Raw genomic sequence first — 26,277 nt, 5'->3', positions numbered from 1 at the left:
GGTGATTGGTGAACGGGACTTGGTGCGAGTTAGCATTAGGGCAGCAGTATCAAGAGAGTTCAGCATCACATACAGCAGAGGGGCTGATGATCCAATGAGAAAAAAACATCCCCACTCACTGAATGAGACCAAAATGTGCTTCAATGTACGTAGCAATTAACCATACCTGTACGGAGCAAGACCTCTGGTGCGATGTAATTCGGCGTGCCCACTAGGGAATGTGCCAGACAGCGCTGATGTTGCCGAGCTGCCCTCCGCTCCAGTGGTTTTAGTCTCTCCGCACACTTACAGCTCTTGGGGTCGCCCCATTCATTACTGAAATCCATGCTGTCCTGCCGAGGATGGTCACCTGGGTGCAGAGAGGAAACACATCAACAATCAGACAAGTAGGGTTTCTGAAGATGGCAATGTACAGGAGAGACATCATTCTGTACTGTTAACAAATCTCCAGTACTATTCTCTCCCTCTTTTGTCTCTATCCCTTCTCAGAGTGTCGATCGATCCACGGGTATCATATGGCCCTCAGTCACGGGGCTGGCAGGAACCATTCGGACATGATTGCTAAGTGGCTATCTTTGATCCGGGCACAGTTGGGGCTTTTCTGCGTCACACCCTGAAGGGAACTGACATTTATGGCCGGATACACTGGGTCTGTGCCCCTTGAGGAAGTGAAGATGGGGCGCTATAACAGGGGGAAATGACCAGCATGGGATTGAGTAAGGGTTTTACTGGGAACATGGATATCAAAGATGGTGAGGGAGTGGTTGAGCAAATTGACATTTGCAGAAGTATCATGGCGAATGGATTACTGGTGAAATATTCACAGTAAGCCCAGATTGGACTTACAGTTGGGAACTCACAATCAGTGAGATTTGGGAAGTTGTGCCCAGCTACAGCTCTTAAAGGGCTTCAGTTGTCAATTGACAACTGCATTTCTTGTTCACCAATGAAAAAATTGCTGGTCAAAAGTTTTACCAGAGGAAAATACAGATAGCCAGAGAACATCAACGGGTGTCTGCAAGTGCAGGAAGAGAGGCTCGCCTGCTTTCAGTCCCCCCTCCACAAAGTGTACACTCAGGAGGCTGCGTCCCTCAGCCAAAGGGCAGGAATCAGAGGAGGAAAAGGTTTACTGGCCTCAGGGAGTGTGCCAAAGTAAGGCTGGTCAATTTTTGCCTAGAACCAGCAGATAGGCAAAGTATGAATGCTATAGAGTTCCCATGCAACCTGTTACACCATAACTAAGGCTTAATGCCAAGCTTTAGAAGACATTACAACTCTTTCCGATCTTCCCGTGAATGCCCATACTGCAGCAGGGCACACTGTTATTGCCACTTACAACTGGAACGCTTGGGGCATTTGAAAAGGAGCATTTTACAACAAAACCTCACTTGCACTACAGACACTTGGTTTCCACTCTACGTACTCTTCAAACTTCTAACGTCTAAACACTATTTCTCTGTTTGCATAGCAGATGGAGACAAACCCGAACAGGAGGAAGATCTATAATTTTCAAGACTTCAGTCTCTTTTTACTGGATAGTCAGGGGTCACAGAATATTGGGAAAGTGGTCAATGTTAAGCCAGAGGCCTCATACAGTACTGCCTTTTCTCCCCCAGTCACTTTCCCAGCTGCCCATTCCATTCCAGTCCTACCTTGGGGCGTTGCTCAATCCTGAGCAGAGCTTCAACCCACACATCCATTGTCTCATCAAGACTGCCTATTTCCAACTCCGAAACGTCTCCATCCCAACCTCTCTCCCAGTGCCAGAGACCCTCTTCCCCAAACTCCAGCTCCCTCAACTCCTGAACTCATCCAACTACATCCTGTCTCACACAAAATCCCACTTGCCTACCACCCTGCTCCTGGTGGACCAATACGACTCACAGTATATGGATTTTAATTCACATTCTTGTCCTCAAATCCCTCCCATGCTTCTTCCTAGCTTTGCAAACTCCTCCTGCCCTACATTTCTGCCTACACCCTCTGCTCTTCCCCGCTCCTTCCACTCTATCAGCAGCAGTTTGGCTTTCTGCCGTAGCTTTGCTTTTGCAATTTTTTTGCCTTTTTCATTTCAAGAGCTGCAACCAGAAAGAAGAAAAAAGAACTCTGCATCGTTCCTCTCTGCGATTTGGAAAAGGATTTGGACAAGGAGGGGAGGCGTGAGGTACATTTACATCATCCTTATCGAGCTGCCATGTCCACAGACCTGGGTATGTCTGAAGAAACTGGCCGTCGCAAGCTCCACTTCATTAGGTTGATCTGATCACAACACTTCAAGTTTATGCCTCCAGATCTTTCCAAGACGCGTGCAACATCAGTTGATCACCAGTGCCCGGAGGTACAACACAGGTGACAGATTGGACCATCACTAACTAACCCTTTCAGAAATCGCCATATGGAAAGCTGGTATGACATGACAATTTGCTTTTTCTATTTGCCAGGATTCCCAAAGTGTAGGACATTATTGATGGGACACATGTGACAATCTGGGCCACAGTCTACAGGAATCACAAGGGGCACCAGTCAATTAATGTGCAGGTGGTAGGTGACCATCAGTGCAAAATTATGTAAGCAAATGCCTGTTTCCCTGGTAATGACCAGGATTGGTTCATTTGAAGGCAATCCACCATGCTTGCGCTATTAGAAGGAGAAGGACAGAATGGATGGCTGCCTCTTCAGCTCCGGCTCATGAATCCAATGGGGCATAAAAACCAGGTGAATAATAACAAGGCACATGCAGTCTAAGAACATAAGAAATAGGAGCAGGAGTAGGCCATTCGGCCCCTCGAACCTGCTCCGCCATTCAATGAGATCATGGCTGATCTTCTGCCTCAATTCCATTCACCGGCCCTATCGCCATATCCCCTGATGCCCTTACTAGTCAGAAATCTATCGACTTCTGTTTTGAATATATCCAATGACTGAGCCTCCACAGCCCTCTGGGGTAGAGAATTCCAAAGATTCACCACCCTCTGTGTGAAGAAATTTCTTCTCATCTCAGTCCTGAATGGCCTACCCTTTATCCTGAGGCTGTGGTCCCTGGTTCCAGACTCCTCAGCCAAGGGAAACATTCTCCCAGCATCTACCCCATCAAGCCCTGTAATAATTTTGTATGCTTCAATGAGATCCCCTCTCATTCTTCTGAATTCAAGAGAATACAGGCCTAGTTTACTCAATCTCTTCTCATTCGACAGTCCCGCCATCCCAGGAATCAATCTCGTGAACCTTCGTTGCACTCCCTCTATGGCAAGTATATCCTTCCTTAGGTAAGGAGACCAACATTGTACACAGTACTCCAGGTGTGGTCTCACCAGAGCCTTATGTAATTGGAGTAAGACTTCTTTACTCCTGTACTCAAATCCTTTTGTAATGAAGGCCAGCATACTATTTGCCTTCCTAATGGCTTGCTGCACCTGCACATTCACTTTCAGTGACTCATATACAAGGACACCCAGGTCCCTTTGAGCACCTGCATTCCCCAATCTTTCACCATTTAGGAAATACTGTTCTTTCTGCTTTTTCTACCAAAGTGGATAACTTCACATTTATCCACATTATATTCCATCTGCCATGTTATCGCCCACTCACTGAGCCTGTCGAGATCCCCTTGAAGCCTCTTCACATCCTCTTCGCAACTGACACTGCCACCTAGCTTTGTATCAGCAGCAAATTTGGAAATGTTACATTTAGTCCCCTCATCCAAATCATTGATATAGATTGTGAATAGCTGGGGCCCAAGCACCGATCCTTGTGGTACCCCGCTAGTCACAGCCTGCCATCCTGAAAAAGACCCATTTATCCCTACTCTTTGTTTTCTGTCTGTTAACCAATTCTCAATCCATGTTAGTATATTACCCCCAATTCCATGTGCCCTAATTTTGTTCACCAACCTCTTGTGTGGGACCTTATCGACAGCCTTCTGAAAATCCAAATACACCACATCTACCGGTTCCCCTTTGTCTACTCCACTAGTTATATCCTCAAAGAACTCCAACAGGTTTGTTAAACAGGATTTCCTTTTCATAAATCCATGTTGACTCTGCCCAATCTTACTATTAGTTTCTAAGTGCCCAGTTATTGCATCCTTTTTAATAGATTCCAGCATTTTCCCAACTACTGATGTGAGGCTAACAGGTCTGTGGTTCCCTGTTTTTTCTCTCCCTCCTTTCTTAAATAGCGGGGTTACATTTGCTATCCTCCAATCTGCAGGAACTGTTCCAGAATCTATAGAATTTTGGAAGATGACAACCAATGCGTCCACTATCCCAATGGCCACCTCTTTCAAAACCCTAGGATGTAGGTTATCCGGTCCTTGGGATTTATCGATTTTTAGTCCCATTAATCTTGCTAGCACTGGTTTTTTTTTACTAATAATAATTTCTTTAAGTTCCTCATTCTCGCCACACCCTTGGTTTTCTCTTATTTCTGGGAGGTTTTTTGTGTCTTCCTCCATGAAGACAAAAACAAAGTATTTATTTAATTTCTCTGCCATTTCCTCATTCGCCATTATAAATTCTCCCGTCTCTGACTGTAAAGGACCTACATTTACCTTCGCTAGTCTTTTCCTTTTCACATACCTATAGAAGCTTTTACAATCCGTTATTATATTTTTCAGTAGTTTGTGCTCATATTCCATTTTCCCTTTATCAATTTCTTGGTCCCCCTTTGCTGATTTCTAAAAAGATCCCAATCCTCAGGCTGACCGTTTTTTCTGGCAACTTTAAAGCTTCCTCCTTTGATTTAATACTAGCTTTAATTTCTTTTGTTAGCCATGGTTGGATCACTTTTCCTTTTGGGTTTCTGTGCCCTAGAGGAATATATGTTTGTTGCAAATTATGGATTATTTCCTTGAATGTTAGCCATTATATGTCCACCTTCATACCTTTTAGTGTAGTCTCCCAATCTACCATGGCCAACTTGTCCCTCATACCCTTGTAGTTTCTCTGTTTAGATTGAAGACCTTAGTTTCAGATTGGACTACATCACTCTCAAACTTAATGTAAAATTCAATCATATCCCAGATAATTGTGGAACATGCGATCAGCATGTTGAAGAAACGCTCCAGATGCCTGGACAGATCAGAGGGCATACTGCAGTATAGCGCTGCCAGGGTCTCAAATTAAAAAGCATGTACACAACTTCACCATACAGAGAGGAGGTAGACAAGGATGCCCGGCATCAGCTGATGGCAGAGCAGGACACCAAAAATGATCCAGAAGATATGCCATGGAAGTTTAAAGCAGACTGCTTGGTGCATTGTGCTTATACTGGCTGTTTGCTAGAGCAAATCACAGAATCACAGAAACCCCACAGTGCAGATAGAGGCCATTTCGGCCCATCGAGCCTGCACCGACACATATCTCACCCTATCCCCGTAACCCCACGTATTTAATCCCCCTAACACTAAGGGTCAATTTATCATAGCCAATCAACCTAACCCGCACATCTTTGGACTGTGGGAGGAAACCGGAGCACCCGGAGGAAACCCACGCAAACACGGGGAGAATGTGCAAACTCCACACAGACAGTCACCCGAGGCCGGATTCGAACCCGGGTCCCTGGCGCTGTGAGGCAACAGTGCTAACCACTATGCCACCGTGCTAACTATTTATTTTTTAAATAATTTTAATAATTCAGGAGAAACTTCTTTACTCAGTGGTTAGAATATGAAACTTGCTACCACAAGGAGTAGTTGAGGCAAATAGCATAGATGCATTTATGGAGCAGCTAAACACATGAGGGAGAAGTGAATAGTAGGTTATGTGAATAGAGTGAGATGAAGAGGGGTGGGGAGGCAATGTTCCCTTTAAATTTTTTTGGGTGCACAGCCCCTTTAACGGGTTGCGTGGCCCATTCAAATTCCCATGCACATGCAGTTTTTCCTATTGTAAAGCCAGCAAGCGGCCTGTGCGGGAGCTCCAGGCAGCTTCACAGCTTAAAGGAAACTTCGGTGGGAGGATTGTGTGGAACATAAACATCGGATTAGATCATTTGGGCCGAATGGCTCGTTTCTGTGCTGTACTTTGTGTGCAAAAGCCTCCATTCGGTAGCAGGTAGACCCATGCGTTAGACACTAAAGATGACACTATGTGGCTGCTCTGCCCAATAATTCCATAATGTAGTCGCCCAACACACCACTCTCTCAATTACCCTGGGTGTCCACCCTTTAATCTGCTGATAACCACTGCATCCGTCGAAAGTAAACTCCCTGGACAAAGTTCATATAAAGTGCAACCAATTTACTTCCTGCAATAACCGGATGTTCCACTCATGTTTCTTTTCCCAGATAGGAGCATGGGTTGAAGTCGGCCCTATAGCATTAATAGTCTAACCTCCGACCTACGCTCCTGTCCAGCAAAGCTCCACACCCAGATAGAAGCTTTGGAAAACTTCCCGCTTTTAAATTGCTTCAATTGAACACAAAGTTAACGTATGATAATAGAGTATAATAGTTGGCCAATCTTTTATTGTAAGAGATTTTTGAGCATGCTCCTGCAGTTAATGATATCCACATTACACACCCACTATATATTTTCACCGAGTCGAGGTTTGGGACTGGCAAAATGAGGCGAGTTCCCATTAACCTATGAATGTATGCAACACTGTTACAAAATATGGAACTACAGGGACAGTGTCTCCCTAAATAGTCATCAAGTAGCATATTTGGAAAATGACTGCACAGTCCTGACACTGCCCAAATCTTATCAAATGGAATACTTCCTCCGATTTGAATGGTAAATCCTCCTATAACGTCAGAATAAAGGAACAGACACAAAACGTAAACTCGTGCTTCACTGCAGCATTAGTATGTCGATTCAAATTATGTTACAAAACTGCAAGTTCTATCAAGAATGCACAGAAAGGAGAAAAGAGTGCACGATTACAAAAGACGACAGCCTGGTCAGACCCAGTGTGAATTCAGCCTTAAAGTCTGAACGTTTGCCACTCCTCTCAATATGTGAGAAAGAAAGACTTGCATTCTATAGCATCTATCACAACCTCAGGATGTCCCAAAGCTCTTTACAGTCAATGAAGTACTTTTGAAGTGCAGCCATTGTTGTAATGTAGGAAACGCGGCAGCCAATTTGCACACAGCAAGCTCCCACAAACAGCAATGTGATAATGACTACATAATCTGTTTTAGTGATGTTGGTTGAGGGATAAATATTGGCCAGGACACTGGGGAGGACTCCCCTGCTCTTCTTCGAAATAGTGCCATAGGATCTTTGGTGTCTTCCCAGGGCCTCGGTTTAACATCTCATCTGAAATACAGCATCTCAGACAGTGCGGCACTCCCTCAGTACTGCACTGGAGTGCTAGCCTAGATTTTGTGCTCAAGTCTCTGGAGCGGGACGTGAATCCACATCCTTCTGACTCAGAGGCTCGAGTGCTACCAACTGAGCCACAGCTGACATAAAGGAAGAGGAATCAAGAACTAACACCAAGACAGAGTATTATTGCATTTAAAGAGCCAGATTCACAAACAGATTTACATCTGCATCACTCCTCAAACACTTCCCATATACAAAAAAGAGGTAATGGATTTCAATCAGAAAAAGTCAAGAGTTGGCAGTAGATCGAGTCCTTAGTTGTAGATTATTCCAGTGAAAGAAGCATATTGAGGAAATGAAGAGCAAGAGGTTCTTCGGCACAGAGATTGAGAGACTGAGCCAGGAGCAAAAGAAAAACATCCAGGAGAGGACCCAGGCAAGCGTGTGGCCAGGTGGTATTGGAAGAAAAACAGGTGCCTAAGCAGCAGTATGAGGAGTTGGAAAGTGCACAGCCGATGGCAAAACAGAAATTAGAGTACGCTTAGCAGATGGTGAAACCGGAGTAAGAGTGAGTAGATGGTAAAACAGGTGGAGGAGAAGGAGAAGGAGTGACGGTTGTTGGTGCAATGAAAAGAACAAATTATCCTTGACATCTCGATTTAAAACTTATAATTAGTCTCCTTTTAGCATCCCAAAACTTAGTGCAGGAGGAGCAGAGCGCAGGAGGAGGAGGAGAGGGAGCAGAGCGCAGGAGGAGGAGGAGCAGAGCGCAGGAGGAGGAGGAGGGGGAGCAGAGCGCAGGAGGAGGAGAGGGAGCAGAGCGCAGGAGGAGGAGGAGAGGGAGCAGAGCGCAGGAGGAGGAGGAGCAGAGCGCAGGAGGAGGAGGAGGGGGAGCAGAGCGCAGGAGGAGAGGGAGCAGAGCGCAGGAGGAGGAGGAGCAGAGCGCAGGAGGAGGAGGAGCAGAGCGCAGGGGGAGGAGGAGGAGGAGCAGAGCGCAGGGGGAGGAGGAGGAGGAGGAGCAGAGCGCAGGGGGAGGAGGAGAGGGAGCAGAGCGCAGGAGGAGGAGGAGGAGGAGGAGCAGAGCGCAGGGGGAGGAGGAGAGGGAGCAGAGCGCAGGAGGAGGAGGAGAGGGAGCAGAGCGCAGGAGGAGGAGGAGAGGGAGCAGAGCGCAGGAGGAGGAGGAGAGGGAGCAGAGCGCAGGGGGAGGAGGAGAGGGAGCAGAGCGCAGGAGGAGGAGGAGAGGGAGCAGAGCGCAGGAGGAGGAGGAGAGGGAGCAGAGCGCAGGGGGAGGAGGAGGAGGAGCAGAGCGCAGGAGGAGGAGGAGAGGGAGCAGAGCGCAGGGGGAGGAGGAGGAGGAGCAGAGCGCAGGAGGAGGAGGAGCAGAGCGCAGGGGGAGGAGGAGAGGGAGCAGAGCGCAGGAGGAGGAGGAGAGGGAGCAGAGCGCAGGAGGAGGAGGAGGAGAGGGAGCAGAGCGCAGGAGGAGGAGGAGCAGAGCGCAGGAGGAGGAGGAGGGGGAGCAGAGCGCAGGAGGAGGAGGAGGGGGAGCAGAGCGCAGGAGGAGGAGAGGGAGCAGAGCGCAGGAGGAGGAGGAGAGGGAGCAGAGCGCAGGAGGAGGAGGAGCAGAGCGCAGGAGGAGGAGGAGGGGGAGCAGAGCGCAGGAGGAGGAGAGGGAGCAGAGCGCAGGAGGAGCAGAGCGCAGGGGGAGGAGGAGGAGGAGGAGCAGAGCGCAGGGGGAGGAGGAGGAGGAGGAGCAGAGCGCAGGGGGAGGAGGAGGAGGAGGAGCAGAGCGCAGGGGGAGGAGGAGAGGGAGCAGAGCGCAGGGGGAGGAGGAGAGGGAGCAGAGCGCAGGAGGAGGAGGAGAGGGAGCAGAGCGCAGGGGGAGGAGGAGAGGGAGCAGAGCGCAGGAGGAGGAGGAGAGGGAGCAGAGCGCAGGAGGAGGAGGAGAGGGAGCAGAGCGCAGGAGGAGGAGGAGAGGGAGCAGAGCGCAGGAGGAGGAGGAGAGGGAGCAGAGCGCAGGGGGAGGAGGAGAGGGAGCAGAGCGCAGGAGGAGGAGGAGAGGGAGCAGAGCGCAGGGGGAGGAGGAGAGGGAGCAGAGCGCAGGAGGAGGAGGAGAGGGAGCAGAGCGCAGGGGGAGGAGGAGGAGGAGCAGAGCGCAGGAGGAGGAGGAGAGGGAGCAGAGCGCAGGAGGAGGAGGAGGAGGAGCAGAGCGCAGGAGGAGGAGGAGCAGAGCGCAGGGGGAGGAGGAGAGGGAGCAGAGCGCAGGAGGAGGAGGAGAGGGAGCAGAGCGCAGGAGGAGGAGGAGAGGGAGCAGAGCGCAGGGGGAGGAGGAGAGGGAGCAGAGCGCAGGGGGAGGAGGAGGAGGAGCAGAGCGCAGGAGGAGGAGGAGGGGGAGCAGAGCGCAGGTGGAGGAGGAGGAGGAGCAGAGCGCAGGAGGAGGAGGAGAGGGAGCAGAGCGCAGGGGGAGGAGGAGAGGGAGCAGAGCGCAGGGGGAGGAGGAGAGGGAGCAGAGCGCAGGAGGAGGAGGAGAGGGAGCAGAGCGCAGGAGGAGGAGGAGAGGGAGCAGAGCGCAGGGGGAGGAGGAGAGGGAGCAGAGCGCAGGAGGAGGAGGAGAGGGAGCAGAGCGCAGGAGGAGGAGGAGAGGGAGCAGAGCGCAGGGGGAGGAGGAGAGGGAGCAGAGCGCAGGGGAGGAGGAGGAGGGAGCAGAGCGCAGGAGGAGGAGGAGAGGGAGCAGAGGGAGGAGGAGAGGGAGCAGAGCGCAGGAGGAGGAGGAGAGGGAGCAGAGCGCAGGGGAGGAGGAGGAGGAGCAGAGCGCAGGAGGAGGAGGAGGGGAGCAGAGCGCAGGTGGAGGAGGAGGAGGAGCAGAGCGCAGGAGGAGGAGGAGAGGGAGCAGAGCGCAGGGGGAGGAGGAGAGGGAGCAGAGCGCAGGAGGAGGAGGAGAGGGAGCAGAGCGCAGGAGGAGGAGGAGAGGGAGCAGAGCGCAGGAGGAGGAGGAGAGGGAGCAGAGCGCAGGAGGAGGAGGAGAGGGAGCAGAGCGCAGGGGGAGGAGGAGAGGGAGCAGAGCGCAGGGGGAGGAGGAGAGGGAGCAGAGCGCAGGAGGAGGAGGAGAGGGAGCAGAGCGCAGGAGGAGGAGAGGGAGCAGAGCGCAGGAGGAGGAGGAGAGGGAGCAGAGCGCAGGAGGAGGAGGAGAGGGAGCAGAGCGCAGGAGGAGGAGGAGAGGGAGCAGAGCGCAGGAGGAGGAGGAGAGGGAGCAGAGCGCAGGAGGAGGAGGAGAGGGAGCAGAGCGCAGGAGGAGGAGGAGCAGATCGCAGGAGGAGGAGGAGAGGGAGCAGAGCGCAGGAGGAGGAGGAGAGGGAGCAGAGCGCAGGAGGAGGAGAGGGAGCAGAGCGCAGGAGGAGGAGGAGAGGGAGCAGAGCGCAGGGGGAGGAGGAGAGGGAGCAGAGCGCAGGTGGAGGAGGAGAGGGAGCAGAGCGCAGGAGGAGGAGGAGAGGGAGCAGAGCGCAGGAGGAGGAGGAGAGGGAGCAGAGCGCAGGAGGAGGAGGAGAGGGAGCAGAGCGCAGGAGGAGGAGGAGAGGGAGCAGAGCGCAGGAGGAGGAGGAGAGGGAGCAGAGCGCAGGAGGAGGAGGAGAGGGAGCAGAGCGCAGGAGGAGGAGGAGAGGGAGCAGAGCGCAGGAGGAGGAGGAGAGGGAGCAGAGCGCAGGAGGAGGAGGAGAGGGAGCAGAGCGCAGGAGGAGGAGGAGAGGGAGCAGAGCGCAGGGGGAGGAGGAGGGGGAGCAGAGCGCAGGAGGAGGAGGAGAGGGAGCAGAGCGCAGGAGGAGGAGGAGAGGGAGCAGAGCGCAGGAGGAGGAGGAGAGGGAGCAGAGCGCAGGAGGAGGAGGAGAGGGAGCAGAGCGCAGGAGGAGGAGGAGAGGGAGCAGAGCGCAGGAGGAGGAGGAGAGGGAGCAGAGCGCAGGAGGAGGAGGAGAGGGAGCAGAGCGCAGGAGGAGGAGGAGAGGGAGCAGAGCGCAGGAGGAGGAGGAGAGGGAGCAGAGCGCAGGGGGAGGAGGAGGAGGAGCAGAGCGCAGGAGGAGGAGGAGGGGGAGCAGAGCGCAGGAGGAGGAGGAGAGGGAGCAGAGCGCAGGGGGAGGAGGAGAGGGAGCAGAGCGCAGGGGGAGGAGGAGAGGGAGCAGAGCGCAGGGGGAGGAGGAGAGGGAGCAGAGCGCAGGAGGAGGAGGAGAGGGAGCAGAGCGCAGGGGGAGGAGGAGAGGGAGCAGAGCGCAGGAGGAGGAGGAGAGGGAGCAGAGCGCAGGGGGAGGAGGAGAGGGAGCAGAGCGCAGGAGGAGGAGGAGAGGGAGCAGAGCGCAGGGGGAGGAGGAGAGGGAGCAGAGCGCAGGAGGAGGAGGAGAGGGAGCAGAGCGCAGGAGGAGGAGGAGAGGGAGCAGAGCGCAGGGGGAGGAGGAGAGGGAGCAGAGCGCAGGAGGAGGAGGAGAGGGAGCAGAGCGCAGGAGGAGGAGGAGAGGGAGCAGAGCGCAGGAGGAGGAGGAGAGGGAGCAGAGCGCAGGAGGAGGAGGAGAGGGAGCAGAGCGCAGGGGGAGGAGGAGAGGGAGCAGAGCGCAGGAGGAGGAGGAGAGGGAGCAGAGCGCAGGAGGAGGAGGAGAGGGAGCAGAGCGCAGGGGGAGGAGGAGAGGGAGCAGAGCGCAGGAGGAGGAGGAGAGGGAGCAGAGCGCAGGGGGAGGAGGAGAGGGAGCAGAGCGCAGGAGGAGGAGGAGAGGGAGCAGAGCGCAGGGGGAGGAGGAGAGGGAGCAGAGCGCAGGAGGAGGAGGAGAGGGAGCAGAGCGCAGGAGGAGGAGGAGAGGGAGCAGAGCGCAGGAGGAGGAGGAGAGGGAGCAGAGCGCAGGAGGAGGAGGAGAGGGAGCAGAGCGCAGGAGGAGGAGGAGAGGGAGCAGAGCGCAGGAGGAGGAGGAGAGGTAGCAGAGCGCAGGAGGAGGAGGAGAGGGAGCAGAGCGCAGGGGGAGGAGAGGGAGCAGAGCGCAGGAGGAGGAGGAGAGGGAGCAGAGCGCAGGAGGAGGAGAGGGAGCAGAGCGCAGGGGGAGGAGGAGAGGGAGCAGAGCGCAGGAGGAGGAGGAGAGGGAGCAGAGCGCAGGAAGTGGAGAGGTGTACAGAAGAGGAGGCAGAAAGCAAGCCTTTAATTTCTAAAAGCGTTCTAGGTGAATTTTTCATGGCTATGCTGGTTAATGATGGGAAACTGTTTACTCTTAGTTGTGATTTTTCTAACAGGCTGAAAGAGGTTACAGTTCCACCTCTGGAGCAAGCGTTGCCATCGCAGCATTACCCATTATTTTAATATACTGGGATGTTACCTACTGATTACAATGGACTGGGAGCATTGCAGTGTTGTGCACTCTCGGGTTTTAATATATAATTTATGTTGAAGTGTCTTAAAGTGCTTTACACACAATAAGGAGGCAACTGAAGAGAAACTAGTGAAGGAAAGAGAGAGAAGCAGAACCTAAGGAACAGAGAACCATAACCAGAGAGATTTTCAACAGAGGCCACCACTTGGCCCATCATGTCTGTGGCTCTGTGAGACCAATCTTAAATAACACTGCCCCACGCTCCCTCCATAGCCCTATATCTTCCTCTGCTTCAAATGATGAGAGAGAGGCAGGAGTGGAAAAGAGAAGTGAAAGAGAAAATAAACGAGTCGAAAGTAAGGAGCAACAGAGATGTAGGATAGTGAGAATAATGACAACTTTGCAGACATTGTTTGCAAGCTTACAGGATCCGTAGCTAGTGGGGCAGAAGCTTCAAGACTTGTCTAGGTAGGGCCCAGCTGGATAAAAATTTCACAACTGTGGACATAGACTTTCCAGTAGTCACACATGCAAACACTGAAGTGGGCAATTAGTCATGTGTAAATAATACGGTGGAATCTCACTTGTGCAACCAGTGTTACAAATTCTGATCAGGGGAGCAAGCTCGCCCTTCTGCCCAACCCCTAATAAACTTCTAAAGATTCTACAAGACAGAGGTACTTGCAGACATACTGCCCCTAGCAGCAGAGAACCTTTTGGACTTCTCTTCACAGAGCCTTTACCCGGCCTCAGTCCACATCCCTGGAGCAGCATGGTGCCTCTCCGATTTTCCTTCTGGTGGAACTGGTCTTACAGGCATGAGTGGCCCAACCCAACAATGTCAAGGACCCCCCCTCCCTAGTACTTGCGACAAGATTAGAGTCCTTGTCCACAGGAATGCAGAAGTCCCACTCTGATGCGCTTCCACCGGGGGCCAAAAGGGTTGTTTGTCTGGATTGATCATCAAGTCTCAGTACTATAATATGGTAATTAAAGTAACTAATCAGGTTGAACAGAGCAGCTAGTAACAGTTCCCTAACTGCAGTAAAATTCCCTTACCATACGTGTTAGTAACTGTTACTTACCACTTTGGTAATACTTGGAATCGTGTGTCCAACGGAAACCAGTGCAAAGCCCAAAGTCAGTTAGCTTTATATGGCCATCTCGGTCAATCAGGATGTTGTCTGGTTTGATATCCCTATGAATGAAGCCCATTTTGTGGACACTTTCCACGGCACAGGTTAGTTCAGCAATGTAGAATTGTGCTAGAGGTTCTGGAAAGATGCCCATTCGGATTAGGAGACTCATCATGTCTCCTCCTGGAATGTAGTCCATCACAAAGTAAAGGTTGTCTCTGTCCTGGAATGAATAATAGAGTCGAACCACCCACTCGTTGTCAGCTTCTGCCAAGATATCCCGCTCGGCTTTCACATGAGCAACTTGGTTCCGCAGCAACACATCTTTCTTCCTCAGTGTTTTCATAGCGTATAATGCATTGGTGTCTACTTTCCGAGCTAGGCAGACCTCCCCAAACGCACCGATTCCCAGGGTCTTGATCTTCACAAACATGGACTTATCCATCTTTGCCCTTTTTAGGCGAATATAATTCGACTCTTTTTGGCACAACATCTTGCGCATCTGATCTTGGGCATCTTTTGACAACCCAACCTACAAGCAAACAAAGCAAAGACAGACTAAATTTTCAAAATGAAGTCCTCAAAATACAAGTTCTGATTGCAGAGTGTACAATTTATTCAAGAACAGATCAACAACGTTAAATACTTTCTAATTCATTTCCTGTAGTGTTGTACACGGGGAGACAAGACCAAGTCTTTGGTTGAAGTGGGATTTTGGGGGTGGGGCAGCTAATTGGACAAGGGCACACAGACACAATTCAATTCCCATTTTATCATACATACTGTCCTTATTTTTATATTTCCATTATAAATTCCTATGTCCACATATATAATGGAAGCTGCTTATGTCACCTTGCCACGTTGCAATTACACTCTCCTGCCAGTGGTAACAGTGCAGCATCCCCCACTGGTGAGAGGATAGAACTACAGCAAGACAAGTTTACATAGACAGTTCCCTTTCTAAATGTGGATAGAGAAGTTTATAATGGAAACGCTGACAGGAAATGTCCACAGACATTAGATTTTAATATATTAGATACGATTTGCTTAGTATTTTAAACTTTCACTGTGCTGACATTGCTTGATAAAATTCCACAAACTGAAAATAGCATTAATGTTGTAATTAGCACACTAGACCTACTGATGATTAGAATGATTTATATGCTCCTTTCTAAAGCTTTGCAGTTAAGGTAATGAGTTGGGAACTTCCGGTCCTAAATTCCCCTTCGATAAAAATTGAACAATTTCTTCTTTGTCTCCCTCTATTGGATCAACTCAATCCAATGACAGGAACTCTTGGCTTTGAAACAGGTGACTTCTGAGAAGCTGCTTTTAATCATCAGGGTAATTACTAGAGGAAAATAGTTCCCGTTTTGTGTTATGATGCATTTCACCCCTCCCTCATAGCACAGTCCAGAGATCAGACACATAACTAACAGGGCGGGAGGGAGAGAAAAGATTAGGTGTCCCGCATTAGGTTGCATTTCAGTACTCCATCAGCTCAATGTACTGGTCATGGAAATTCCAACTGACTCAGCAAATTCCCACCAACTGAGAAAAGGAGTATCAATAAAATAAAATTCTTTTTTAAATACAAATTTCGAAAATGTTTATTGAAGTTATTAAAAATTTGTTGATTTGCTGAGCAACAAAGAAACAATACAGTATCAACTCAGAATAATACAAACTTGCATTTATATCGTACCTTTCACACATTCAGGATATCCCAAATTGGTCAATGGAGTGCAATCGTTGTTGTAATGTAGGAAACGCAGCAGCCAATTTGTGCACAGCAAGGTCCCACAAACAGCAATGAGATAATGGCCAGATAATCTGTTTTTGGTTGTGATGGTTGGCCAGAACACCAGGGAGAACTCCCATGCTCTTCTTCAAATAATGTTATAGGATTTTTTTAATCCACCCGAGAGGGCAGACAGGACTACGGTTCAATGTCTCATCCGAAAGATGGCATCTCCAACAGTGTTGGACTGCACTGATGTGTCAGCCTAGATTATGCGCCCAAGTCTCTGAAGCGGGGCTTAAAACCCAGACGCAGCGAGGAGAGTGCTACCACTGAATCAAAGCTGATACCTTTCAGTGCACCAAGTTTGAATGATCAATATGGCACTTCCCCCTCCATGCCCAATTTGACTCATATACAACTGCATACAGTTGACAGTCACAAGCTGAACAAATGATATCCCAGTCACACTATAAAATGAGGACCCGGTTAGAGATGTAGCAAAGATTACCACTTGGTAATATCTTCATTCTTTGAAGGGGATATATTCCACACATTGTTGGCATTAACCTGGTCTGGGGAAACTATAGAGGGTCGACTGTCAACACACACTCAGATGGTTACTTTATTACCATGTGGTACATAAAGGCAGCACACGTCACATTGTCAGTTTGCTTCAACCAACACTTACTCTAGAACAACAACAACTTGTATTTATATAGCGCTTTTAACGTAGTAAAATGTTCCAAGGCACTTCACAGGAGTATTAAAAGACAAAAAATGACACTGAGCCACAAAGAGAAATTAGGACAAAAGCTTGATCAAAGAGGTTGGTTTTCAGGAGCGTCTTAAAAGAGGAAAGAGATGTAGCGAGGCGGAGAGGTTTAGGCAGGGAATTCCAGAGCCTAGGCAACAGAAGGCACGGCCACCAATGGTTGAGCGATTATAATCAGGGATGCTCAAGGCAGCAGAATTAGAGGAGTGCAGATATCTCGGGGGTTGTAGGGCTGAAGGACATTAGAGAGAGCGAGGCCATGGAGGGATTTGAAAACGAGGATGAGAATTTTGAAATCAAAGTGTTGCTTAACCAGGAGCCAATGTAGGTCAGCGAGCACAGGGGTGAAAGGTGCAGGGGACTTGGTGCGAGTTAGGACACGGGCAGCCGAGTTTTGGACGCTTCTGCTGCTCAGAAAGGGAGGAAAAATAGTGGGAGAGCAATAGTGGTAGGGGATTCTATCGTAAGGGGAACAGATAGGCGTTTCTGTGGCCGCAAACGTGACTCCAGGATGGTTTGTTGCCTCCCTGGGGCCAGGGTCATGGATGTCACTGAGCGGCTACAGGGCATTCTTAAGGGGGAGGGTGAGCAGGCAGAGGTCGTGGTCCACATTGGGACCAACGACATAGGTAGGAAGGGGGATGAGGTCCTGCATCAAGAATTTAGGGAGCTAGGTAACAGATTAAAGAGCAGGACCTCAAAGGTTGTAATCTCTGGATTACTCCCAGTGCCACGTGCTAGTGAGTATAGGAATAGGAGGATACAGCAGATGAATGCGTGGCTAAAGAGTTGGTGTAGGGGGGAGGGTTTTACTTTCCTGGATCACTGGGCCTGCTTCTGGGAAAGGTGGGACTTGTACAAGTCGGACGGGTTGCACCTGAACCAGAGCGGGACAAATATCCTTGCGGGGAGGTTTGCTAGCACTGTTGGGGGGGGTTTAAACTAACTTGGCAGGGGGATGGGATACAGAGGGGAGCTGAAATAGGGGGTGATATGCTGCCAATTATAGAGAAAAAAAACAAGTCAGCTTGGTAGACAGGGCAAATATACAAGGGCAAGGCTGGATGGCATCTATTTTAATGCAAGGAGTCTTGCAAATAAGGTGGATGAACTGAAGGTGTTGATAAACACATGGGAGTATGATATTGTTGCTATCACGGAGACATGGTTGAGGGAGGGGCAAGACTGGCAGCTCAATATTCCGGGGTACAGAATCTTCAGGCGAGACAGAGGGGGGGTTATAAGAGGAGGGGGTGTCACAATATTAATTAAGGAGTCAATTACTGCAGTAAGGAGGGATGACATATTAGCAGGTTCCTCTAATGAGGCCATATGGGTGGAGCTTAAAAACAAGAAGGGGGCAAGCACTTTGCTGGGAGTGTACTATAGGCCTCCAAACAGTCAGGGGGAGATAGAGGAACAGATATGTAGGCAAATCTCAGAGAAATGTGCAAATAATAGGGTAATAGTAATGGGGGATTTCAACTTCCCCAATATTAACTGGGATAGTCAGAGTGTGAAAGGCACAGAGGGTGTAGAATTCTTAAAGTGCATCCAGGAGAGCTTTTTGAGCCAGCATGTAAAAGGTCCTACAAGAGAGGGGGCGGTACTGGACCTAATTCTAGGGAATCTGGCCGGCCAAGTGGAAGAAGTGCTAGTAGGTGAGCACTTTGGTGACAGTGACCATAATATGGTGAGATTTAAGGTGGTCATGGAAAAGGACAGGGATGGGCCGGAAATAAAGGTTCTAAATTGGGGGAAGGCCGATTTTAATAGGATATGGCAGGATCTGGCCAAAATGGACTGGGATCAGCTACTTGTAGGAAAATCCGCATCGGAGCAATGGGAGGCTTTCAGAAGGGAGATTGAGATCATACAATGGCAACATGTTCCCGTAAAGGTCAAGGGTGGTTCCAAAAACCACAGGGAACCTTGGATGTCAGGGGATATACGAGAATGGATTAAAAAAAAAAGGTGGGCTTTTGGCAGATACAAAAGGCTAAAGACGGAGGAAGCCCTAGAGGAGTACAAAAAGTGCAGGGGGATACTTAAAAAAAGAAATTAGGAGATCAAGGAGGGGCCATGGAATAACACTGGCGAGCAAAATAAAAGAAAATCCTAAGATGTTTTATAAGTATATTAAGGGTAAGAGGATAACTAGGGAAAAAATAGGGCCCATTAGGGACAAAAGTGGCAATCTGTGTGTGTGGAGCCGGAAAATGTAGGAGGGGTTCTAAATGAATTTTTTGCATCTGTTTTCACTATGGAGAGGGACGATGTAGACATAGAAATAGGGCGGGGGGACTGTGATATGCTCGAACATATTAACATCGAGAGGGAGGAGGTATTGGCGGTTTTAGCAGGCCTAAAAATGGATAAATCCCCAGGCCCGGACGAAATGTATCCCAGGCTGCTGTGTGAGGCAAAGGAAGAGATTGCGGGGGCTCTAACACACATATTCAGAACCTCTCTGGCCACAGGGGATGTGCCAGAGGACTGGAGAACCGCTAATGTAGTTCCATTATTCAAGAAGGGGAGTAGGGAAAAACCGGGGAACTACAGGCCAGTGAGCCTAACATCAGTGGTGGGAAAAGTATTGGAAAAAATTCTGAGGGACAAAATTAGTCTCCACTTGGAGAGGCAAGGATTAATCAGGGATAGTCAACATGGCTTTGTCAAGGGAAGATCATGTCTGACTAATTTGATTGAATTTTTTGAGGGGGTGACTAGGTGTGTGGATGAGGGTAACGCAGTGGATGTGGTATACATGGATTTCAGTAAGGCCTTCGATAAAGTCCCGCACAGGAGACTGGTCAAGAAGGTAAGAGCCCATGGAATCCAGGGTGCCTTGGCACATTGGATACAAAACTGGCTTAGTGGCAGAAGGCAGAGGGTGATGGTCGAAGGTTGTTTTTGTGACTGGAAGCCTGTGGCCAGTGGGGTACCACAGGGATCGGTGCTGGGTCCCTTGCTGTTTGTGGTCTACATTAATGACTTGGATATGAATGTAAAAGGTATGATCAGTAAGTTCGCGGATGATACAAAAATTGGTAGGGTGGTAAATAGCAAGGAGGGTAGTCTCAGTCTGCAGGACGATATAGATGGGTTGGTCAGATGGGCGGAACAGTGGCAAATGGAATTTAACCCGGAAAAGTGCGAGGTGATGCACTTTGGGGGGACTAACAAGGCAAGGGAATACACAATGAATGGTAAGACCCTAGGCAAGACGGAGGGTCAGAGGGATCTGGGTGTGCAAGTACACAGATCCCTGAAGGCGGCGGAACAGGTGGATAAGGTGGTAAAAAAGGCATATGGGATACTTATATTCTATGCCTCGGCTAATGAAGGCAAGAGCAAGGAGGTTATGATGGAGCTGTATAAAACACTGGTTAGACCACAGCTGGAATACTGTGTGCAGTTCTGGTCGCCACATTACAGGAAGGATGTGATAGCTTTGGAGAGGGTGCAGAGGAGATTCACCAGGATGCTACCAGGGCTGGAACGCTTCAGCTATGAAGAGAGACTGGGCAGATTGGGTTTGTTTTCCTTGGAGCAGAGGAGGCTGAGGGGGGACATGATTGAGGTGTACAAAATTATGAGGGGCATAGATAGGATGGATACTAAGGAGCTTTTTCCCTTAGTAGAAGGGTCAATAACTAGGGGGCATAGATTCAAGGTAAAGGGCAGGAGGTTTAGAAGGGATTTGAGAAAGAACTTTTTCACCCAGAGGGTGGTTGGAGTCTGGCACTCACTGCCTGAAAGGGTTGTGGAGGCTGGAACCCTCACAACATTCAAGAAGCATTTGGATGAGCACTTGAAATGCCATAGCATACAAGGCTACGGACCAAATGCTGGAATATGGGATTAGATTAGACAGGGCGTGATGGCCGGCGCGCACACGATGGGCCGAAGGGCCTCTATCCATGCTGTATAACTCTATGACTCTATGACCTCCTAGAACAGGATTAAAACACATGTACTCCCTTCAAGGCCTATGGGGATAGTCGATGGCAGTGTGGAGAATGAAGACTAACTACTAGCTGGATCAATCTATATTCATCAATCTGCACCCTCCACACACCACTGGACATTCCATAGAACTCAACACAAGAAGGGAGATCCCAGCTGCAGGACAGCTAAAAATAGTTTCATCCATCACTGCCAAGAACAAATAAATGGAGTTATCATAGAATCTTATAGTACAGAAGGAGGCCATTCACCCCACCGTGCCAGTGCTGGCTCTTTGAAAGAGCTATTAAATTAGTCCCGCATCCCTGCATATTTCTCTTTTTCAAGTATTTATCCAATTCCTTTTTGAAAGTTACTACTGAATCTGCTTTCACCACCCTTTCAGGCAGTATATTAGAGAGTTGGGAGTCTGTTTTGGGAGCTGTGGGTCTATAAACCAAGGCAGGCGGGACAAAGTGTCATGACTGGATGACAAGCACTGTAGATGGTTGTCATGCCCATTTACCACACTTGCAGTGGTGCTCGAAGCTTTTTGCAGTGCTCGAGATGTTGGTGGGGGCTAAGGAGGATTGTTTTGATTTTGACGCTATTAAACTGGAGTCATCCCAGTCTTCATGTCTGATAGGCAGTTGGAGAGAGTAGCAATGGTGACTGATTTAATGGCGAAAGTAGAGATAGATGTGGATGCCATGGGGACACGTGTGGAAGGTGATGCCATACTTATAAACATACCCAGCGTCAGCTGTGGCTCAGTGGGTAGCACTCTCGTCTGAGTCAGAAGGTTGTGGGTTCAAGTCCCACCCCAGAGACTTGAGCACAAAAAGCTAGGCTGACACTCCAGTGCAGTGCTGGGGGAGTGCTGCACTGTTGGAGATGTTAAACCGAGGCCCTGTCTGCTCTCTCAGGTGGACGTAAAAGATCCTACTGCACTATTCTGAAGAGCAGGGGAGTTATCCCTGGTGTCCTGGACAATATTTATTTCTCAACCAACATCACAAACAGATTATCTGGTCATTATCACATTGCTGTTTGTGGGAGCAAATTGGCTGTTGCATTTCCTATATTACAACAGTGACTACACCTCAAAAAGTACTTCATTGGTTGTAAAGCACTTTGGGACGTTGGTGGTCGTGAAAGGCACTATATAAATGCAAGACCTTTCTTTTTACCCGAGGCGAGGACCAAGGATACAACTCAAAAGTATTCTGGGGACTAAAAGGGCACAGCAGGAGAAACCACTGGAGGAAATGTAGTGTCAAATAGAACTGAAACGATGAGAACAGCATCATGAAAGGGACAGTTGAGGAATGGCATTGGAATAGGGTGGGTGAGAAGGCAACAGCAACCAGGACTGAACCCGCGAGAGGAATAAAGCATGCTATCCTTTTCTTAAGAAACAAAACATTGTTCAGAACTGTTCCAGCTTACTTCAACCAATTCTCATAGAGGATGCGTGCACACAGTACCACAAGAGATACTGAGGGGCAGAAACCGCAGCAAATATGAGAATGGACACCACAGGAAAAGTACAGAAGCTGTGGGAAGGGAACAGAACTTATGCCCCTTGGCCTTGTCAGTAGGTAGGTCTCAAGTGGCAAAACATAATTAGACAGATTTCCCACAGGTGTTTCTTACCATTATAAATTTGGATTTTGCACCTGTATATTGGTTTGCATGTCAGTTTGTCTCGGTTGGTATTACTCTCATCTCTAAATCACAAGGCCCCACTCTCCAGGACCTGACCACACGATGCAGGCCGACACTGTAGTGCAGTACCGAGTGAGTGCTGCATTGTCAAAGGTGCCATCTTTCAGGCAAGCTGCTAAACCAGGTGATTGTTAAAGATCCCATGGCAGTATCAGAAGACAAGCCGAAATTCCTCCAACTACCACCAAAAAAAGAGATTATTCGTAAAAAAAAAAAGGTAATTTGGTTCATCATGTCTGTGCCAGTTCTTTGCTAGAGCAATCTAAAACTAATGCCTTGTACCTTCCTCTGCTTTACTTTTTCCAGATTTCCATTAAAAGATGCCTTGGTCTGTTTCAACCTCATGATTTTTTTCAGTATTGTTGGTCTTAATGTTATCATATGCTTTCATTTTAAGTTTGTTTTGTTCATATACAGGACTCTATTCTTAATTGCACCTATTTTATTCTTGAAGGATATTTATTTTGCGCGCTATCGTCCCATTTGTAGATCTCCCACTGATCAGTCAGCTTGTTTTCTAACTTTTCTACCCAGCTAATTTAGGCTAGATTACATATCTTGAATTTTGCCCCTTTCCAGTTTAGCACACTTATCTTTGACTCTTCATTATCCCTTTCTATTCTTACATTAATCTATGTTCTGTTTGCTACTTTCCAATTGTTCTCCTATCAGTTATTTGCCCCACTTTCTTTCCCAGAACCAAAATCAAGCAACGGTTCTTTACTTGTTGAACCAGAAACATACTGATCCAGGAAGCAGTCCTGGATACAGACTAAAAATGTTTTCCTGCTTTGGCCACATGCATTAACTTTATTGCAGTCTGGGATAGTTAAAATTGTCCACTATGGCCCTGTCATTCGTGTATATCTCTCTGAACTATTTGTAAACCTCCCCCTCTAACTAATCTTTGGTGGCCTGTAATGCACATTGAGAATTGTAGAATTTCCCTACCTATTCCTTAATTCGATCCATATTGACTCTCCCTTAACACACGACTAAGACATCTTTATATTCCAGTGCTCGAACAGAATCCTACACTGCAACCCCACTGCCTTCCCCCCTCCTGATCGCCTCTGAAAATGTAACCAGGAATATTAAGTCCCAGTCATGTCTCAGTTATAGCTACTATATTTTATCTCTCCATAGTTATTAATGCTTCTAATTCCAATTTTGCTTTGAATGCTTTCGACATTCATATACATACCATTTAATCTGGTCGTTAATTTATTGGGACACTCATCCTTACTCCTTTTCCATGTTTTCTCATTGATTTTTTTTTTGATCTCCCTTGCCCCTTCTACAACGTTTTTATCTCACTACTCAAAGCTCCTTTCTCTTGATATTTTCTCCACTTGTACAGGAAACTTTCTGGTATCCGGCACCGATGGGACCGAGTTGGTGCCGTCCCATCAAAACTGCTGTATAAACCAGCGCTAATGTTAAAACATACGGAGCTTCTCAGTGCCGTATAAAACAACAAACCCTGCAACAGCTTCAAAACAGTCGGCCGCAGCTTAAAAGCGTCTCTGTAGCTAAGCAACAGCTTCAGCTAGACGCTTGGGAGCCACAACTGGAAAAAAAAAGTAACGAGAAGTAAAAAAACTTATAGGAAACGGCTCCTGAATTTTGCCGGTTAAACGAAAGTTTCCTGTACTTGGGTAAGCCTGTTTCTATTCCAACTGCTTTATTAATTCTGTAGAGTAATCATAATTTTGAAAAGCTTTATGAGATTCCAGCCCATCTTTCCCCAAGCATAACCTCTCATTCCTACCATCATTCTCTTTTGCCTCTTACTGCACCCTTTCCACAGCTCTGATATTCTTGCTGGAATGGGGTGCTGAGAACTAGACACAGTACTCCAACTGTAGCCTAACCAATGTTAATTCATCCTGGCTGCTTTGTAGATCCAGGATATCTCGCACCATGCGTACATTATTAGCCCAAGACCTGATCCCAACACTTCTATACTCTTAAGTGCTGTGCTATAGACGAACATTAACTGTAGAACTAACTTTCTCAGTTGCCTACCCTCTTGCAGATTCAAGCTCAAGAGCTCAGCACTGAATTCCCATTCAGGCCAAATCCCTCTTTACCTTCGCAAACAAATTCAGTCAACCTCGGTAGTGTGGAAGCTTTTAGAAACAGTAATCATGGACAAAATTAACAGTCACTTGGATAGGTGCGGATTAATGAAGGAAAGCCAGCACGGATTTGTTAAAGGCAAATCGTGTTTAACCAACTTGATCGAGTTTTTTGATGAGGTAACAGAGAGGGTTGATAAGGGTAATGCAGTTGAAGTAGTGTACATGGATTTCCAAAAGGCATTCGACAAAGTGCCACATAATAGGCTTGCCAGCAAAATTGAAGCCCATGGAACAGAAGGGACAGTGGCAACGTGGATATGAAATTGGTTAAGTGACAGGAAACAGAGTAGTGGTGAACGGTTGTTTTTCAGACTGGAGGAAGGTATGCCCCAGGGGTCGGTTGTAGGACCACTGCTTTTGTTGAAATATATTAATGACTTGAAAGTGGGTGTGTAGGGCACAATTTCAAAATCTGCAGATGACACAAAACTTGGAAGTATAGAGCGATAGACTTCAGGAAGACATAGACAGGCTGGTGAAATGGGCAGACATGCGGCAGATGAAATTTAATGCAGAAAAGTGTGAAATGAGGAGAGGACATATAAACTAAATGGTACAATCCTAAAGGGGGTGCACGAACAGAGAGACCTAGGGGTATGTGTGCACAAATTGTTGAAGGTGGTAGGGCAGGTGGAGAAAGTAGTTAAAAGGCTTACGGGATCCTGGGCTTCATAAATAGAGGTATAGAGTGCAAAAGAATGGAAATTATGATGAACCTGTATAAAACACTGGTTCGGCCCCAACTGGAGTACGGTGTCCAATTCTGGGCACCACACTTTAGGAAGAATGTGAAGGCCTTAGAGAAGGTGCAGAAAAGATTTACAAGAATGATTCCAGGAATGAGGGACTTCAGTTACGTTGATAGACTGGAGAAGTCGGGGTTGCTCTCCTTATAAGAACGTAAGAAATAGGAGCAGAAATAAGCCACTTGGCCCCTCGAGCCTGCTTCATAAGATCATGGCTGATCTTGGGCTCAAAGCCACTTCCCCGCCCGCTCCCCATAACCCTTCACTCCCTTATCTTGCAAAAATTTGTCTATCTCCACCTTAAATGTATTTAATAACCCAGCCTCCACAGCTCTCTGGGGCAGAGAATTCCACAGATTTATGATCCTCCGAGAAGAAATTCCTCCTCATCTCAGTTCTAAAATGGCGACCCTTTATTCTGAAACTATGCCCCCGAGTTCTAGATTTCCCCAGGAGGGGAAACATCCTCTCTGCATCTACCTTGTCGAGCCCCCTCAGTATCATATATTTCAATAAGATCACCTCTCATTCTTCTAAATTCCAATGAGCATAGGCCCAACCTGCTCAACCTTTCTTCATAAGTCAACCCCCTCATCTCTGGAATTAACCTAGTGAACTGCCTCCAATGCAAGTATATCCTTCCTTAAATAAGGAGACCAAAACTGTACGCAGTACTCAAGGTGTGGTCTCACCAATACCCTGTACAGTTGTAGCAGGACTTCTCTGTTTTTATACTCCAGCCCCCTTACAATAAAGGCCAATATTCCATTTGCCTTTTTGATTACTTGCTGCACCTGCATGCTAACCTTTTGTGTTTCATGCACAAGGACCCCCGGGTCCCTCTGAACTGTAGCATTTTGTAATCTCTCTCCATTTAAATAATAATTTGCTTTTTTATTTTTCCTGCCAAAGTGGATAGCCTCGCACTTTCCCACATTATTCTCCATCTGCCAAATGTTTGCCCACTCACTTAGCCTGTCTATATCCCTTTGCAGATTCCTCGAGTCCTCTGCACAACTTGCTTTCCCACCCATCTTTGTATCATCTGCAAACTTGGCTACATTACACTAGGTCCCTTCATCCAAGTAAATAGTTGAGGTCCCAGTACCGATCCCTGTGGCACCCCACTAGTTACCGTTTGCCATCCGGAAATGACCCATTTATCCCGACTCTCTGCTTTCTGTTAGTTAGCCAATTCACTATCCATGCTAATATATTACCCCCAATTCCGTGAGCTCTTATCTTATGCAGTAACCTTTTATGTGGCACCTTATCGAATGCCTTCTGGAAATCCAAATACATCACATCCACTGGCTCACCTCTGTCCACCCTGCTCGTTACATCCTCAAAGAACTCCAGCAAATTTGTTAAACATGATTTCCCTTTCATAAAACCACTCTGACACTGCTTGACTGCATTATGATTTTCCAAATGCCCTGCTACTGCTTCCGTAATGAA

General features: G+C 48.4%; 1 protein-coding gene across 1 annotated transcript in view; it reads right to left on the bottom strand.

Annotated features, from left to right (window-relative positions):
- lats1 (large tumor suppressor kinase 1) overlaps positions 1–26,277 on the bottom strand; it is a 64,540-nt gene that overhangs the window by 5,876 nt on the left and 32,387 nt on the right. Inside the window, 3 exon segments of the mRNA XM_085996769.1 lie at positions 167–349; positions 13,687–14,269; positions 22,350–22,355. Coding sequence (XP_085852895.1) covers positions 167–349; positions 13,687–14,269; positions 22,350–22,355 — 772 coding nt within the window.

Source organism: Somniosus microcephalus, chromosome 9 (genome assembly GCF_052327205.1).
Source record: "Somniosus microcephalus isolate GS21.2 chromosome 9, FLI_Smic_1.0, whole genome shotgun sequence".
In the NCBI taxonomy this organism is placed as follows: Eukaryota; Metazoa; Chordata; class Chondrichthyes; order Squaliformes; family Somniosidae; genus Somniosus; species Somniosus microcephalus.
Note: the sequence above shows the minus strand (reverse complement) of the source record. Positions and strands in the feature narration are given on the sequence as shown.